The following is a 16,734-nucleotide window of genomic DNA, read 5'->3' as shown; positions in this document are numbered from 1 at the left end:
CTAGTAAGCAAATTGAGCACACTAGTACAAAAATTGGCTAACTACTAATGTTTTTCTACTATTGTATGACTTTGCTGTCCAATTATAGGACTAGTGTGCACTACTAGCACAGCGCTAGGTGTTAGCTAGTAGAATTTAAAGTATCAAGAATTACTATAGGCACAGTTTTCAACTAAACCAGTTTTGTCTCACTAGTCGTTGGCTATTAGTCCGCCCTAGTCATTCTACTACTGCACAGAAATGTCTCATAGTGAGCGAGCCATTCTTGTATGCATTCGGTATCCTTGATATTCAGTGTAAGAGCTGCACGACTGCATTAGAGCCTCACTAATAACATTATGTGCAAAAATTACATTTTTTAGGGGGGGGGGGCTACTGTGCACCAGTAGAAGAACTAGAGCGCACTATAATTGATACGGAAGTGTATTACTGCCACACCAAAAAAAAAAGTCGCATTTCACATAATTATGTGATAAGTTTCTTATAAGTATGTGAAATACGACTTTTTTTTTTTTTTTTGGTGTGGCAGTAATACGCTTCCGTAAACTGACTTGCTACGTGTTCAGTATTTTTTTTTTTGCAGTACAACTAGCGTGTAATTCTCAACTAGTGCACTTTGATTTCAACAATATGTAGCTTTAGTACTAGTGTAACTTAGTTGTTCTACAGGTGTATCGTACAGTCGTGTGGTAAAAAGTCAGTTTTAGGAGTGTGGACATAAAGTGTACTAGTACACATACATGAGCGTAGCACCCATTGAATTAAGGCCACTTGGTGGCGCCATCTCCTAGCGTGCGTTTGGACCGCTTGTTGAATTTTGCTCCCCCCAATACGGATTGACGGCGTGCTAGTGGAGCCACGCTACAGCGCTACTAGTATTTTCCCACTCTGCTCGCTTGCTTCAAAAACACTGTTTGCAGGTAAGAAAATCCAAGAAAAAAATTTAAAATAAAAAAAAAAATGCTGCGAGTCTCGCGAGCGCAGTCGTGGCGGCGGAAGGGGGGAAAAAAAGCTCAAATTCAACCACAATTCCAAGAGAAATTTTTATTTAAGGTTTTGAAACATCAGAGAGAGGAAAAAAAATAACATTTACACAAACTTGTTTTTGTTCAGAATCTCTGATCTGCAAACAGGCTGGAAAAAAAAAAAAAAAAAAGTCCGAAAATGGAGCAGGAGACTAACAGAGGGGGAAAATACACCGTCACCATCATCAACACCATCATCATCGGAGGTGGAGGAGAAAATTGGGGTGGGGGGGGGGTCAGCTAAGGGTGGCCGCCGTGCCGATTTGGTACTGACGACGCGCGCGAACGACTCGGACCGCTTCGGGCCCCCTGACCTCGGTTTGGAGAACATTTTCACAGCTTTGATTCAGTTCTTCGTCTCCGCGGCGACACACGCGTGCACAAATTATGAATAAATTAAAACGCTCACGGCAAACGCACTACAAAAAAAAATAATAATAATAATGAAAAAAAAAAGTTTTCGCCGCCCTGGCTAGCTTAGCTTTTAGCGCAGCGCTTCCCAACAACGGAGCCAAATGACATTTATTGTCATCATAAAAAAAATAACTGTACAATGAAATTTGGATCGATTGACAATTTATTCGATCGTCAATAATCAATCCCGAGGCTCCGCCGCTCCCGTGACCCTCCTGAGGATAAGCGGCACTGGAAAATGGATGGATCACTCGGCAATGTGAGATAGCCGACCACAATCGCTTAATAAACAGTCACGGGAAAGATTGTGCAACATTTTTAGCAGATCGTTTGAGTTACTGATGGAATGATCGAAAATAAAAAGATTTGATAGTGACAACCCAACATACAATTTCATTTCATATATCTGAATAATGTTATACACACACAAAAAAAAAAAAAAAAAAAAAAAAAAAAATATGTTTATTGCACAAGCTCCGCCAGTGACGTTTTTGTGACGGGGAGAACAATAAAATGCACTTCCACTAGATGGCAGAATAATTCTGCATTCGCTTTTGTTTCACATTTTAGTTCAGTGGCGAGTTTGTTTACAATATTTGTTTCAATATAAAATATTATTTGATATAATTGCTTTTGACATTTGATACTCGTGTTGGCTAATTTTTTTTTTCTCGCCTCGGCTCAGGAAATCTTAAGAGCAACTTTCATGATCAGAAGACGGGTTGTGGGTAAATTTTTATGAGAATTATTATTTTTGGGGTGAACTAACTAATTTTGATGAATGTTTTTGTGTACGACTGTCAGGAGAAAATCCAGTCCAAAGACCTGATCTCATTCGAACGGGATTTTGGACCGGATTATCCATAGACGACATCCCCGCAAAAATTTCCATGCAGTTATGTTTTTTTGGTGAACGCCTCAATGTTGCTACAAAATTATTCATTTTATGTCCTCCCTTCCTAACTTTGCCCAGTGCGGGCACGACACCAAATATTGGAAAACACGCCACATTCATTTTGAATTCCCGTGGAAACAAAAAACATATAATTTTTTTTCTGCCGGGGGTTTAACCATCCATCCATCCATCCATTTTCTATAGCGCTTCTCGCCCGTCAGTCCCCGTCCCGGCTGACTGTGGGAGTTCAGGATGGGTCGCCGGCCAATCGCAGGGCACGTTTACAAAAATAAAACAAAATAAAAATGAAAAATTGCACTCACATTCTCACCTTCGGGCAATTCAGTCTTCAACGAAGCTATCTACCGCGCACGTTTTTTGGGAAGTGGGATCTTAATTCAAGAATTTTTGGGGGGTTAAATTGTGTGTTAGGGTTTGAATTATTTGCAGATTTTCACGATTAGCGGTCTGGGCTGGTATCGAGGCCCTCAGCCCCAATAACAAGGCTCCATTGGAGTGACGCGTAGAACAACAAAAATGTTCTTTCACCGGATGGAAGAAGCGACTCATCGGAATTTCTGGCCTACAAGTCACGACTTTTTTTTACCGGTATGTATTTTTATTTTTTTTTTTAAACGGGCCCTGTTAGCGCCACCCTAGCTTTAGTGCTGCACTAGCATTAGCGCCGCACTCTGGAGGCCTGAAATTACGGCAATAACCTTTCGAGAGAGTTTCATGCAGTCGATCTTTTCGAAACTCAAACGTTCGCTTGAGCTAATTTCGAGGTTTGGAAACGCCGGCTTGGCATCGAGATGAAATCTGCCTAGCAACTCCCAAAGAACCGCTGTGGAGGGAAATCTTATCACAGGCGCGGCGGGCGGGGGCGCAGCAAAGGACGCGGGACAAGAGGACAAGCCCGGGGTGGCGGTGGTGGTGGTGGGGGGGGGGGTGAACGGCCCAGGCTACCGCTACGTCTCAAACTGCGTGAGCAACGCGCGCACTTCGGGCGTTAGCTGCTTGGCGGCGCTGGCGGCCTCGGCGATGGCGCGGCGGTACGGGCCTTTGCGCTTCCTGTCGAAGCGCAACTGGAAGCTCTCCAGGAAGGGCGAGAGCTGCGAGAGCGGCAGGAAGGAGGTGGTGGGCGAGCCGAACCAGGACACGCGGGCCTCCTGCCTGGTCGCCGCCAACACGGCGCCGGACCGCCGCGCCACCGTGATGCCCAGCACCCGCGCCGGCCACCAGGGGAAGCCGTAGATTTTGGCCCAAACGATGTCGCCCACGCACACGGTGCGCCCGTCGGGCAGCAGACATTTTGACACCGACTTCGAGAAGACGGAGGACGACGACGTCGACGACGAGGAAGAGGACGACGACGTGGAAGATTTGCGACGCCGTTTCAGTTCACCTCCTTCCTTGTCGCCGAGCGCCGCCTCTGCGGAGGACGGGCAGGGGGGCACTAAGGAAGACGGGTCCAGGGGCGGGGAGAGGTCTACGGTCTCTGAAGGAGGAGGAGGAGGAGGGGGAGGAGGAGCCTCCTTGTCCTCCGGAGCAGTACAGTAAGGAGAGGGCGGCGTCAGACCGGGACTGAGGCGCGGGGGCGGCTGCGCGGGGTCGAACGCGGGTAGGTTTGGGCTTGAGGTGGCCGAGCGAACGTTGTGTTTGGGGGGCGAGGAGGAAGCGGGGTGGGCCTGAGGGTCGTCGGTACGATACCTTTGGGGTTTGAGGCGCATTCGAGGCGGCAGCGCCGTGTGCGAGGCGGGGCCGACGAGCTGCAGGCGGCGGGTGAAGTGGACCTTCTGGCTGTGGTTCTGCAGGGCGGCGGTGCGCGTCACAACCTTGCCGTCCTCTCTGTCCCTGTTCTCACCGAGCGGCGCCGGCGGAGGCTGCGAGTTCCGCGCCAGCTTCTTGAGAACCTGTTGAGTTTTGGCGCCATCGGCCGAGGTTCCTTTGGCCAGAACCTTCTTGGAGTTAAGCTTGAGCCGCACGGACGAGGAAGAGGACACGGCCCGCAGGACGCGACCCGAGGACGGCATCCCCGACGGCCCGCGTCTGTCGCCGCGGCCGCTCTTGTCGTCGCTCCTCAGCCGCTTGACCTCGGCCGAGACGGGCCCGTCCGCTGCCTTCCGCCGCCGCGACGCCTCCTCGCCCCTCAGGTCCACGGGGCCCGGCCGGCGCCCGGCCGCCGCCACGACGCATTTGCACTTGTCGCACAGCACCTGGCGGGGGCGCAGCTTGATGGCGTTCATGATGGAGGTGGGCTCCTCGCAGCGGTAGCGCCGCTTGGGCCGCTTGATCTTCCGAGGCGGCGGCTGAGGTAACGCCTGGTTGTAGGTGTCCCTGATGAACAGCGGGGGCGGGTACGGCGCCCCCTCCTGGAACAGCGGCGGCGGCTTGGCGGTCCACAGGCAAGGGGGCGCGTCTTCGCTGGGCAGTTCCTGCTTTGGGGCCACGGGGGCGGCGGCCTCCGCGGGGACCGCCACCCTTTGAGGTCGGCTCTGGTCTTCGCGTCGAGGAAACAGCGTGATGGGAATTCCGTAAGGCCCGAACCTGAGCACACGACATGCCAACCTTTAGAGACTCAAACGTGACAACCTTTCAAATCGAGACGCCTTCACAATAAGAGCTGAGGACATCGAGCGCAACTTGCTGTTCGCAGAACCTTCGTAAACACGACCTTTTGGCAATGGCGTGGTTCTGGCCCATTCGCTCACACAAACGTCCTGGGAACAAAAGCTCCACGTTTTAGATCGCTTTCCCGTCAAGCACGTCCTACGTCACGGAGCCGGAACCGATCCGACGTACTCCTTTCGTCATAGTTCCTCCTTGGCCAAAAGATGATTTCCAGATCAATATTGTCACATATGGCCCGGGCTCGGGCAGATACATGAATAAATAACCAGAGACAAACAAATGACTACGCGAGGCCAAATCTCGTCGACCTTCACGCCAAAATGATTTCATGGCGCTTTTCATACATCGTCGTACACATTAGTCCTCATTCTAGGACTGCTTGCGGCTAATGTTTATTTGAATTCTCGAGTGTCTGCCTCTCGGGTTCTGGCCTGTGTGGACTTTGTGGACACTCTGATTTCCTCCCTACGGAGCACCAATAGGGACATTGACAAAAAAAAAAAATAAATAACTTGTTTCTCATTCCAATGAGTAAGTTTCTCATTGTAACGAGTAAGTGTAGAGAAATGTTTACCTACGGGTCGTAGCTTATTTACCTCCAAGCTAGTGGTAGCTTCCTGCGTTCAGGTAGCTGTAAACTACAACTTGCTTTGCGCATGTCACATTAGAAAAGGCTAAGAGGACTTGGTCTCTCTCCTCAAAACAAGGAATATACCTGACAGTGTTATCGATCAACTCAAACAAGATAAGGTGAGAGTAACTTTAATCTTTTATGACACGAACATAGCAGTATAGGCTTCCTTTCCGCTTGCTAGGCTAAAATGATTGACATTTAAGACTTCAAAACTCCACTCCCTGAGAAGGGTTGCGTCAGGAAGGGCATCCGGGGTAAAAATTGTGCCAAACATATATGTGCGTTGATCTGACACGAAACTTACTTTTACTATGACACAACATAATGGTGACGACTTGCTAGTAAAGCAGCAACGTCTTTATAATAAAGTCCCAGTTGAAAATGGAACCGAACTAACTCTTGCATTGTCATTATTGCATAGAAATGGACGCTGAAATGAATACGGGTCTTTTATACACGCACACATGCAACGGACTAGTTTCTCATTACAATGAGAAAAGTTTTTTTCAATGTCCCTTTAGGGGCTCCGTACGTCCTACATTCTCCCCTTGAAAGAAAAAAAAAAAAAAAAAAAAAACATGGTCACATCGAGGACTGTAAATTGCCCGTAGGTGTGAATGTGAGGGCGAATGGCTGTTTTGTTCTGCGATTGGCTGGCGACCGGCTCAGGGCGTACCCCGACTCCTGCCTGAAGATAGGCTCCAGCACCTTTGTGAGCATAAGCAGCTAAGAAAATGGACGGATGGTTTGGCCCATAAGATTAGCCAGAAAAATGGCAAACATCTGTCTGTCTGAAAATCTGAAGGTTTGGCAATTTTAAGTCAAACAAAGTCTTCATTCGGGGGGTGATTTGTTTGAAAATGGGTTGATTGTCTTATCGATTAATTGTTGCACCTCGAGATAATTCGGTTCATTTAATCGATTTCGGATTTCGTTGAGTTTGGGAACGCCTGCGCAACGACGACCAAGTCGCGACGTACCTTTTGGAAACGTCCATCAGAACCCCGGAGAAGACTTTCTCGCCCACCCGGAACGACACAACCAGCGCGTCATCGATGACGTGGTCCAAGCAGACCGGGACCTCTGAGCCCAGGCTGAGACTCAGGTCCTGCACGCATCCGCCGAGCCTCGGAGCGCACGGGGTGACTTCGGCCGGATCGGCGTCCGGCTTCGGCGCCGGTTCTCGCAAGCCGCCGTTCTCGGGCAGCCGTAACCGGTCTCCGAATCCCCGTCTTGAGTAGCGGCGGGCCTCCGCTCCGGTTGGACTGAAGCCGGGTATCCCCGGTCCCGGCCAGCGGCTTTCGAAGTCGGTTCCGCCGGCTCCGCCAGGGACAGGCCGGCCTCGGCGCCGGGCGGGGGCCTGGCGGCTGGGAATGAGTGCAGGAAGACGGCGGAGGAGGAAGGCTTGGGCTGTTCGAGGATGCTGCGGTACGCCTGCGCCGAGCCGTTCCGAGCCGCTTCCCTACCGGCGCCACTTCGGTTCTGGATGAGCGGGCCGCTGGTGGCGGCCTCACCTTGGCCTTTTCCCCCCGAGGGCTCTGGCTCGACATGGCGGCGCTCCTCCCCGTCCTCACCGTCTCCCGACCGAGGGCTACACAGCTCCGCGGCCAGCTCGGACTCCGGCGCTCCTTCGGGCCCCTGCGAGACGAGCGTGTGCCCCGAGCCGCCGCTGGTGCTCGGTTCCGGAGAGCCGTCGTCGTTGGTCGCCGTTGTTCGAATCGCCGTAGCTCCTGGCTCGGTGGCCACGGCCGCCATTTTGCTCCGCTATGGCTACGAGCGCGCATCGCCCCGCCCTTGACGAAGGTTCAACCGTGATGCGGCCTGTGATTGGCTGCCGTGGCTGTCAGTCAATTGCAACACCGAGGAGCGCGCACCGATTGGCCCGAAACGCGGAAACGCTTTGACGTCACTGATAGGTTCCTCTTTACGCGAAACAAAACATCGGCCAGCGTCTAATTGACGAACCGAGAAAAAGGCCGATTTTCAAATCATTCGCGACATGTTCCATCCACACTTTTCTCATTCACTTCATGCGAGGCGGCAAACGAGATAATTTGGGGGAAAAAAATGTGTTGGCAGATATTGTCAACGTCTTGTTCAGCAAATCATCGATTATCCATGATTTTATCCTCACTCGGATAACAAAAAAAAGTGGACGTTTTTGTAGTTTCTTCGACATTTAAGACCTCTTTAATATGATTAATTATTATTATTATTCTTGATTATGTCAAATGCTTCCATTAGGCCAGATTTTTGCTCTCGTGCAAAACCTCCCCAAAAAGTTTCACCCGAACATTCACATCTACTGGGTTCCGAGTTGAACTCGCTCACCGGTTGGAGACCGGTTAGAGCACCTGCCTTGTGGTTCTGAGGGCCGGGGTTCAAATCCCAGCCCACGCCCGTGTGGCGTTCGCACGTTCCCCCCCATGCCTACGTGGCTCTTCTCCGGGTGGGCACCCCGATTTCCTCCCACATCCCGAAAACACGCCACATTCATTGGACACTCGGTGTGATTGTGACTCTTGCCCGTCTCCATGTGTCCTGCGATTGGCCGGCGACCAGTTCTGGTCGTACCCCGACTCCTGCCCGGCGACAGCTGAGATTGGCACAACCCTCGTGAGGATAAGCGACTCAGAAAGCGGACGGATGTTTGACCTCCACCTTCACTTTTTTTCCCCCATGTACCTTAACCCAACAGTTGACATTTTAGTCACCCTAATCCCCTTATTTTTGTGTTAAAATAATTTCCACAATTTATAAACACCACCTTTTCAATTGGACATTTTTTTTTAACACTTATATTTAAAAGGTTCATTCACGAACATAACGCCGTCATAACTATTCTTTCACGTGTTCTTTTATTTCAACTAGTTTGCGGACATCCAAGAGGATTGCAGTACATTTGCAAATTCAACCGACGACGGTGTCTCCATGGCGATCATTTATCGTTGTGTTTATGTACGAGCACATTGGCAAGGCCTCCAATTAATCATTTCAAATTCATAAAATCCATGCGCGACTGTGTAACAATTATAAATACACAAGTCACATGATTGCCGTGTAACAAAAAAAAAAAAAAGTGCGGACCGAACGATCAAGTCTGCGAAGGGGTGGCGAGGGCGTGACCTGTGATTGGTCAGAGGGCGTTGAGACCGCTCCCTTCAACTTCCTTAACTTGTTTTAAAGACAACGCCACTTGCTCGTCTTCTGAGGACGCGCCGCCGCCGCCCTCCTCCTTCTTCTTCTTCTTCTGGTCAGCGCGGATTCTCCCAGCCCTACCGACGCAAATATAAATCAAATAAAAACACTGCAGTGAAATTGATTTGAAAAACGAGAGGGCACCGGCGTTTGTCGTTAATGTCGATCATCAACCCCGAGGAATCTCAAATACTTGGTTCTCGGCTGTTTGATGCCATTTCAGATTCTGTACATTTTTAAAAACTTGTTCTCTAACAATGAGCTGAACAGAAAAAAAATAAAATAAACATCACAACAGGTGATGATCCGTGACAATTTCCAAGGATGTCCACTTTTGCAGCTCCAAAGTTTGGTCAAACAAGTTTCTAACGTTACATTCCAACGTGAGCTACCAATGTTACCTCTCACGTTAAATTATGGCATTATCTTCAGAAATTGGCTGCCAAAGTTACCTCTGATCTACTAGCTATGGAAAATCAACATTAGCTTCCAAAGCTAGTATCAATTTTCACTTGCAATATTAGGTTTAGTTTCCAAAATTAGCTTCTGAAGTTAGCGTTAACATGAACCCTAATGTTAGCTTTTAACATGATCGATCAATGTTAGATCTGTTAGTTTTCAAAGTTAGCTTAATCACAGGTTCAAAGTTCTTACTTTACCTTCCAACTTTAACTCCGTTAGCTTCCAACGCCGCCATTTGTCGATACGTTCTGGTTAGCTTCAACATTAGCTTTCATGCTCAGATTCCAAAGTTACCTTCTCACAGTACCCTAGAGCTAAGCTTTCAAGATCACATCTGCTAGCTTCAAAAGTTTGCCTCTGATATTAATTTTCAACACAGATTCCCATGTTACCTTTCAACATCACATCTGATGTTACACTGCAATATCTTCGACATGAATCCTAATATTTACTTCCAATATTTTTTAAACTAGTCTACTTCTGATCTTTTTTAGCTTATTAGCTCAGTGATCCAAATTATTCACATGAATTATTTTGACGCTTCACACTTTGGTCACTTGCTAACTGACACTTCTGTTCTTTGCGTGAAACAAGATGGCGGTCCGTCGTTAGCTAACACCGCTCACCATCTCTCCTCCACGTCTTGGACCGTGTCCGGCAGGGAAACGTTGAGCGTCTCTGGCAAGAAGCATGCGAAGCCCGAAGCTAGCACAGCCGCCCCACCGTACACCACACTGGGCAGCGCGGGGAATACCTGGAGGTTAAAAATGACACGACACGATTTAAATTAAAAGTCTGTTCACAAAAACAAACAAAAAAAAAAGGGTTCACCTCGTCCAGGATGAGGACGGCGGGTGCCGCCATGCTGCCCACCCGGGCCATGGTGGATACCAGACCCATTCCAGTTTGCCTACCGACGCCACAGACTCAAAGTGAACATTTCAACAGTGGTGGGACAAAAAGTGCAATTACCTTTGCGACTCTTCTTAAGTACATTTTTCTGAATATCTGCATTTTATTGGAGTTTTTTTTCCCCCTCAACTTTTTAATTCGACTTCCTACTCTGTCAAAATATGAACTGATTATTTATTTCAACCTCTGCGGGTAATGACACAGATTAATAAAATGTAAGTAGAAAGATTGAAAGTCAACCATTAGATTGATGGTACACCATATAATCAAGTATAAAAAAAAAAAAAATCCCTGTATATGTCGTATTTGATTCATATTTCCAGCTGCAGATCAACTATATACCGTAATTTCCGGCCTACAAGCCGCGACATTTTCCAGACGATTTCAACCCTGCGATTTACGCGGTTGATGCGGCTAATTTGTTAATTTTCTTTCCCCTCACGGCCACAAGGGGGCGCTTGAGCTGAAAAAAATGTAAGAGTGAGATTGGTGGAATATATGTGCCGAGGAAATGACTTTTAATTACCCTATTGGCGCTGTGCTAAAAAAAAAAAAAAAGATTTCAAGTTTTGCCAAGGAAGTGACTTTTACCGGTCGGGCCCTGTTAGCGCTGCGCGAGCGTGTTACTGCTGTGTCTTAGTGATTTTTACCAGTATGTTTAGTTTATTATTTTTTTTTAAACCAGCCTTGTTAACACACCGCTTGCGTTAGCACAGGGCTAGCATTTGGGTTTCTTTGTAAATATTTCGTGTTTCAATGTGGGCACTTGCGGCTTTTACACAGATGCGGCATATGTATGTACCAAGAGTAAGCGTGAGACTGGTGGAATATATGTGCCGAGGATGTGGCTTTTACCGGTCCAGCCCTGTGAGCCCTGCGCTAGCCTGCTGCTTGCTGTGTTAAAGCCGCGTCTCAGTGATTTTTACCAGTATGTTTTTTTTCCAACTGGCACTGTTAGCTAGCGTTAAGGTCTTTGTGTACAGTCTTTCTTTGTAAATATCTCGTGTTTCAATGTGAGGACTTGCGGCTTTTACACAACTACGGCGTATGTATGTACCAAACGGTATTTCCTTTATAAATGTACATGGTGAGGCTTGTAACCAGGTGCGCTCTGTAGGCCGGGAATTACGGTATATATATATATATATATATATATAATTTTTTCTATTAATTGGAGTGTTGTTGTCATACCTGATGATGGTGGGGTAAAGTTCTCCGGTATACAAGTAGACAGTGGTGAAGGACGCCGCTGTGAAGGCCTTACCGAGACACGCTAACGTGGTTCTGACGGCCTGCATGTCTGACAGAGGGACCGCCGCCATTAGTTGTCGACATCGCGGCGTATCTGAAGCTCGTTTAAATCTCTTTATTGCGGCACTAACACGGTAACAAGGTAAATGAGGGCAAGATCAGAAGTAAGAATAAGACGCTCTTAAAAGTCCAAAGGTCAGACAAAAAAAAAAAATCTAATCCACATTTTGGCTCACAAATTAGAAAAAAATAAAATAAAATAAGTGTGTGTATGCAGGTTACCCATTGGGACGAAGATGTTGGCGAAGATGACGAGGGCGGACATGAAGAGGCAGAGGGCCTGAGTCAGCCTCCTCCCGAGGAAACTGAGCATGCCCAGAGCCAAAAATTTGGCAGGAAAATCCACAGCCCCAAAGATGAGCTGCATCACATAAATACTCACCTGCGTCGAGGAAACGGGAGCGCTTAGCTCGGCTCTGTGCTGCGTTCTGGGCTAAAAATGTTTGCGCGCTCACCCCGAACTTCTGCAGGTCCATCGCCAGGCCGTAGTAGGCGAAGCTGGTGGAGAACCTGGCACAAGAACACGGGCGGACGCGTGGTGAGCAGCTGCCGGAGTTGAAGATGTCGAGTAGCTGCGAAACTACGAGCAGGTCATAAGTCAAAGTCGTGCAAACAAGTCACCCCTCGGACACCCCCCGTAAAATTGGCATCATAAGTCTGACTTTAGTCAAGTCATGTGACTGGAAGCCCCGCCCCAATGCAATCCTCCCGGTTTGTTCCTCACCAGACGACAACGAGGCCGACAGAGATGCGTCTCATGGCCGGCGTCCTCAGCAAGTCGTAGGCGGTCAGCATCTTACGATTGGACTCCAGCTCCTTGCTCATGTGGGAGTGAAGCACCTGCGGGTCACATGGCGCGAACGTCAACCTCCCGTTGGTCGGGATGGCGATTCCCAACCACCCGCCGTAAAATATCATCGAATCTGCCACGATTTAGCCAAATATAAACTTCGATTACTGTGGTGGGTGGTCGGGAAAGAGGACCTACTACAGGACCTCATTTGGAGATGCATGACGGGACAACCTCCAGAGTCAGCTTGTCCAGCACTTCGGTCTTTCCGTTGATGCGAGCAACCCTGTGGAGAGTCTTCAACGCGTCCTGCGATCGTCGCCTGAGGATCAGCCACCGCGCCGACTCGGAGTACCACCTGAGCGGTCACACAATGCGATCAGACGGCCATTTTCACGGGAGAACCGCCTGAGTCCGGAACGGGGACGGACCAGCTGTAGGCAAAGAAGAGGATGTGGGGAGCACACACCACCAGGTGCAGCTTCCTCCAGTCCTTCAGCCAATACGCCAGACCCGCCAAGACAAGCTGACCAAAGGTGAAGTAGAAGGAGGTGAGCGTGCCCACCAGAGTCCTGGTCTTGGTCGGGATCCACTCCACCTCTGATGACAAAGGGCAAGGGCAAGAGCGTCGGTTGAGGTTGACGGACGGCCGCTTGGGGGGAGTGGGGGGTGGGGGGAAAATCGGTGCAAAAAGTTGTCAACGTGTTACTCAGGGAGACGGAGTTGAGGATGATGCCGGACACCGCCATGCCGCTCAGGAAGCGGAACACGCAGTAAACGGAGTACGACTGCGACAGCGCGCAGCAGGAGCCCAAGACGCCCAGCTGCAGGTACGACCAAATGAGGACAGAGCGCCGCCCAAACCTGATGCAATAAAATAAAATAAAGAAATACACATTTAGGACACACAGTAAAGGCAGTGATGAACAAAGCGGGACAAATTTTAATGGCTTCAATTATGATTTTAGCACTTGCCACTAGCACGGTCAGACGGTTGCGGGCAGAAGGGTCAATTCAGCGTTTACTGATTTGTTTCGTGTATTTTCCCCTCACCCGATGACATTCTCTGAGAATCAATATCAATACAGAACCACACTGACAATGGAATCGTAATGCGGGTTTTGGCGTGCATTGCTCCAAAGCGCCCGCTAGAGGGAGGGAGAGAGCAGCAAAGTGTGCTGGCCTTCTGCCGTTTGAAAGAACCGAGAACGCCTCTCACCTGTCGGACAGGCCACCGTAGATGACGGCCCCCGCGAGGACGCCACCCATGTACACCGTCTGGATCATCTGCTTGAGGGGCCGCAGGTTGCACACCAGATCCCACTGAAGAACATAACGCAGCCTTAAACTACCTCCTTGTTCACTTGAAATTCCTTCAGGATCATTAGAGGTTTCAGATCACTTGAAAATACCACTGGATCATTGGTATCCCTCTTTTTGCAAGAACGTTACAACTTCCTGCTGAATCGGTGGAACCTCCTGCTTGATCACTTCAACGGACCGCTGTCTAATTCTTACTTGATGACTCGCTTGAACTTCCCGCCAGATAAAAACGCGCACCACACATCTTTGCTTCTGACCAGATTTGGCTTACCTCGGAAACGGTGGTCGCGAGGAACTCCGTGCCATCGAAGGTCCAGCCATCCACGCAGTCTTCGGTTTGAAGGTGGCTGGAGTTAACTGAGCCGTTAGCCGTTAGCATCTCCCACTGAGGCGTCACGTACCTGAAAGAAAGCCGGCGTTTAGGAGCAGACACGCCGCCGCCGCCGGACAAACGTGGCTCGGTCCCGTAAAAACCTCCTGCAGCGGTCGAGTCTGGTTCCCGAAGAGTCCGGCGGGATGAAGGCCTTCAACAACTCCTGGCGGTCCACCTGAAACACGACAAAGCGGCACCAAATCGCACGGCGTCCGACGGCGTGCGAGCTGAACGGACGGCGTACCTGCTCCGTGATGTTCCAGAGGCTGTAATTGGCCGAAAGGGTGCAATGGTGGGACGGCGTTCCCGAGACAAAGTTGTTCAGGAGGTTCTGGCTCGCCATCAACAGGCCTGGGAAACTGATGAGGGTCACGTGGAGCCACTGGTACCGCCCGAAACCACCCATCTGATAGGTTTCACACCCCAGGAGATTTAACACGTGCAAGTTGACCTCCAGCCAGGATTACAACTTCCAGATCAATCACTACAACTTCCTGTTGAGTTTGTCCAATCACAGGAGACGAGACAATGGACCGGCCGCCACTTGTTTAGGGGAGCAACTAATAACGTGATGATTTCATTTGATGACAAAAATGTACGGAATAGAAACCCGCGACTCGACCTTGAAGCGCCACCTTGTGGTGCAATCTTTTGGTGTGCAGGAGATTCTGAACCGGTTAAGAGTCCAGGGCTCAGCAACCTTTTTGAGGCTGATGGCTACTTGGTCAGCACCGATCGTACGAAGGGTTGCGTGACCCGTTTGCGGAAAATTTCAGACTCAGTTCATTACACATACAGGACATATTTTTGTTTTCATTTATTGTAGTAAATGACATTACAGGTATTTTAAAATTTGAATTCACGTAAGCAAGTCAGATTCAGAATTTAAAACACAAATAATAAATTTGTGGCCTGTGGTATTTTTAGAACATACTTATATGGTCCTCGCGGGCGACCGTTCGCCAGCGGGCACCGCGTTGGTGACCCCTGAATTAGACTGTTACATTTGACAAATAAATAACGTTGGAGTAGTTCTATTTTTACAATTTTGGACTTTTGTACGCAACTACTAGGAAGTACTACTCTCTAGATTAGGGAACAACAGGGTATCTTGTTTTCAAACTCCTAATTGGTAGAGGATTGCATCTTGTTGCATGAACTCTCTCAATTGGCCCTTTACTTATTCTATGATGATTTATAATCAAAATTAATGTTGCTAGCCATCCATCTTACTTTCTGCATCATCGTCCGCCGACCTAACAGTCACACGACATCGTCTGCACAAAATAGAGTCCACCTGCGTGCTTCTCTATGTTTCTACCTTTTCTGAAACAACCAAGAAAAAAAGTGTTCACCGCTGCCATTTCCATCCTTTTTTTTTTTTCGCAAAAATCCACCACCATCTGTCCCTCAAAGTTGTCCTTCACCAACAAGTCCAATCGCAACCACTTCGAGTTGCTTCCAGAATTTCGCTTTCAACATTGTCTCTCCAGCGTGTCCTGGGTCGTCCTCGGGTTCTCTTTCCGGCGGGACGTGCCCGGATCCGGCTCCTCTCAATGCGGAGGAGCAGCGGCTCGACACTGAGCCCCTCCCTGACGATCGAGCTTCTCACCCTTCCGCCCATCTACTCCGCGGTAAAATAATTGAAACCCTTCTCGCCTTACTAACATTCAAAGCCCCCACCCTCAGTTGTAGGCGCTGCGCTTTCATCTAGTCTTTCCGTCGACGGATCCGCTTTCCTCCTCTCCTTCTTCGACCCACAGCAGCCGAATTACCACCAAGGGCCAGCACGACAACGATGCCGGCAAAGGAGGTTGTTGACCCGGGGCCACGGCCGATCTGGTATATCTCCATTTATCCGAACTTGGGACTGATCTACAGATTGCACTGGCTCGTGCCCCCCATTTTCCATCATAAACACCAAATAAATCATGTCATAAAAATTGCATATCATTGATTTGTAAATTGAGCTAATCACACCTGTGATAGTTTATTACCTATTATTGATTTATAGCATATTTGTCAAGAATTTTGAAGGCCAAACGTCCATCAATTTCCGAATGATCCTTAAATCATGCAACATCTATCCGTCATGTTTTTTTTTCCAGTTTATTTGCATAAAGAAAGACGCGATTAATTCCAAAATACACCAATGAAATGTTGGGTTTGTTGCATCCCTCCAAAATGAAGAAAAAGTCATCACGTTATCGAAGGTTAATCATTCGCGCTATCAGCGCGGATGCTGATTCAATTTGGGAACCTCGGATTCAAACCGCAACACGTGGCCTGCGAGCCGGGCGCGCCCTCCACCGTTCCGCTTCCGACCCCACGCACGCAAACGTCCGACGACTGACCTCGTCCAGCAGCTCGCTGAAGCCCATGCTGACGGCCGACGACGATCTTCAAATCAACCTGCCCAAAAAAAAAAGAAAAGAAAAAAAAAGAAAATCTCAACCGTGACCTGCCGAAAGTCGTCATGACGGCGGCATCTGCACCTTCTCACACTTTGGGAAGGCGGTCTGCTGAGTCGCCTTAAAGGATTAGAAGTGTGCAACATTCACAAACAAGAGGATTTTCCTCCCTCCATCGGGGGACTTCGACTTACCCGGCGGGACCCGACGAGCAGAATAAGGGACAGCGTCCTACTCGGGGACGTGCAGACTTTGACACCTCGCTCGGCTCGGCTCCATGTGACACCCCCCCCCCCCCCCACAAAACACCCCCCTACCGCGGTGTCGGTTAATGTTCCCGGGAGTCTTGCCGCCA

General features: G+C 49.1%; 2 protein-coding genes across 8 annotated transcripts; both read right to left on the bottom strand.

The window, feature by feature from the left end:
- Positions 1 to 532: 532 nt before the first annotated feature.
- Positions 533 to 7,773, bottom strand: pwwp2a (PWWP domain containing 2A). Its single transcript, XM_061802457.1, has 3 exons — positions 6,814 to 7,773; positions 6,580 to 6,781; positions 533 to 4,881 (listed from the first exon to the last, which is right to left on the bottom strand). The coding sequence occupies exons 1-3, from the start codon at positions 7,352 to 7,354 to the stop codon at positions 3,303 to 3,305; spliced, it is 2,322 nt and encodes a 773-aa protein (XP_061658441.1). The 5' UTR covers positions 7,355 to 7,773; the 3' UTR covers positions 533 to 3,302.
- Positions 7,774 to 8,429: 656 nt separating this feature from the next.
- oatx (organic anion transporter X) lies at positions 8,430 to 16,643 on the bottom strand. 7 transcript variants are annotated; one of them, XM_061802446.1, is made up of 16 exons: positions 16,574 to 16,643; positions 16,464 to 16,499; positions 16,323 to 16,380; positions 14,070 to 14,374; positions 13,867 to 13,996; positions 13,492 to 13,595; positions 12,982 to 13,136; positions 12,704 to 12,872; positions 12,507 to 12,630; positions 12,207 to 12,322; positions 11,938 to 11,992; positions 11,705 to 11,864; positions 11,363 to 11,471; positions 10,091 to 10,169; positions 9,886 to 10,013; positions 8,430 to 8,874 (listed from the first exon to the last, which is right to left on the bottom strand). In XM_061802446.1, the coding sequence occupies exons 3-16, from the start codon at positions 16,347 to 16,349 to the stop codon at positions 8,736 to 8,738; spliced, it is 1,800 nt and encodes a 599-aa protein (XP_061658430.1). In that variant the 5' UTR covers positions 16,350 to 16,380; positions 16,464 to 16,499; positions 16,574 to 16,643; the 3' UTR covers positions 8,430 to 8,735. The 7 variants fall into 7 exon arrangements, 6 of the variants coding, with proteins under 6 accessions (XP_061658430.1, XP_061658431.1, XP_061658428.1 ...); XM_061802447.1 differs by lacking the exon at positions 16,464 to 16,499 and having other exon boundaries at positions 16,574 to 16,641; XM_061802444.1 differs by having other exon boundaries at positions 16,464 to 16,628.
- Positions 16,644 to 16,734: the final 91 nt, after the last annotated feature.

Source organism: Syngnathoides biaculeatus, chromosome 18, assembly GCF_019802595.1.
Source record: "Syngnathoides biaculeatus isolate LvHL_M chromosome 18, ASM1980259v1, whole genome shotgun sequence".
Taxonomy (NCBI): Eukaryota; Metazoa; Chordata; class Actinopteri; order Syngnathiformes; family Syngnathidae; genus Syngnathoides; species Syngnathoides biaculeatus.
The sequence above is the reverse complement of the archived record's forward strand: the minus strand, read 5'-3'. Positions and strand labels throughout refer to the sequence as shown.

Excerpts from the sequence above, each read along its gene's own strand:
- pwwp2a (XM_061802457.1), bottom strand. The coding sequence starts at position 7,354 with ATGGCGGCCGTGGCCACCGAGCCAGGAGCTACGGCGATTCGAACAACG. Across the intron at positions 6,782-6,813 it reads AGACGGGGATTCGGAGACCG|AACCGGCGCCGAAGCCGGAC; the intron begins GTTACGGCTGCC and ends GCGGCTTGCGAG. Across the intron at positions 4,882-6,579 it reads CTGATGGACGTTTCCAAAAG|GTTCGGGCCTTACGGAATTC; the intron begins GTACGTCGCGAC and ends TCGTGTGCTCAG.
- oatx (XM_061802446.1), bottom strand. The coding sequence starts at position 16,349 with ATGGGCTTCAGCGAGCTGCTGGACGAG. Across the intron at positions 14,375-16,322 it reads TCAGCGAGCTGCTGGACGAG|ATGGGTGGTTTCGGGCGGTA; the intron begins GTCAGTCGTCGG and ends GAAACCTATCAG. Across the intron at positions 13,596-13,866 it reads TCGCGACCACCGTTTCCGAG|TGGGATCTGGTGTGCAACCT; the intron begins GTAAGCCAAATC and ends TATGTTCTTCAG.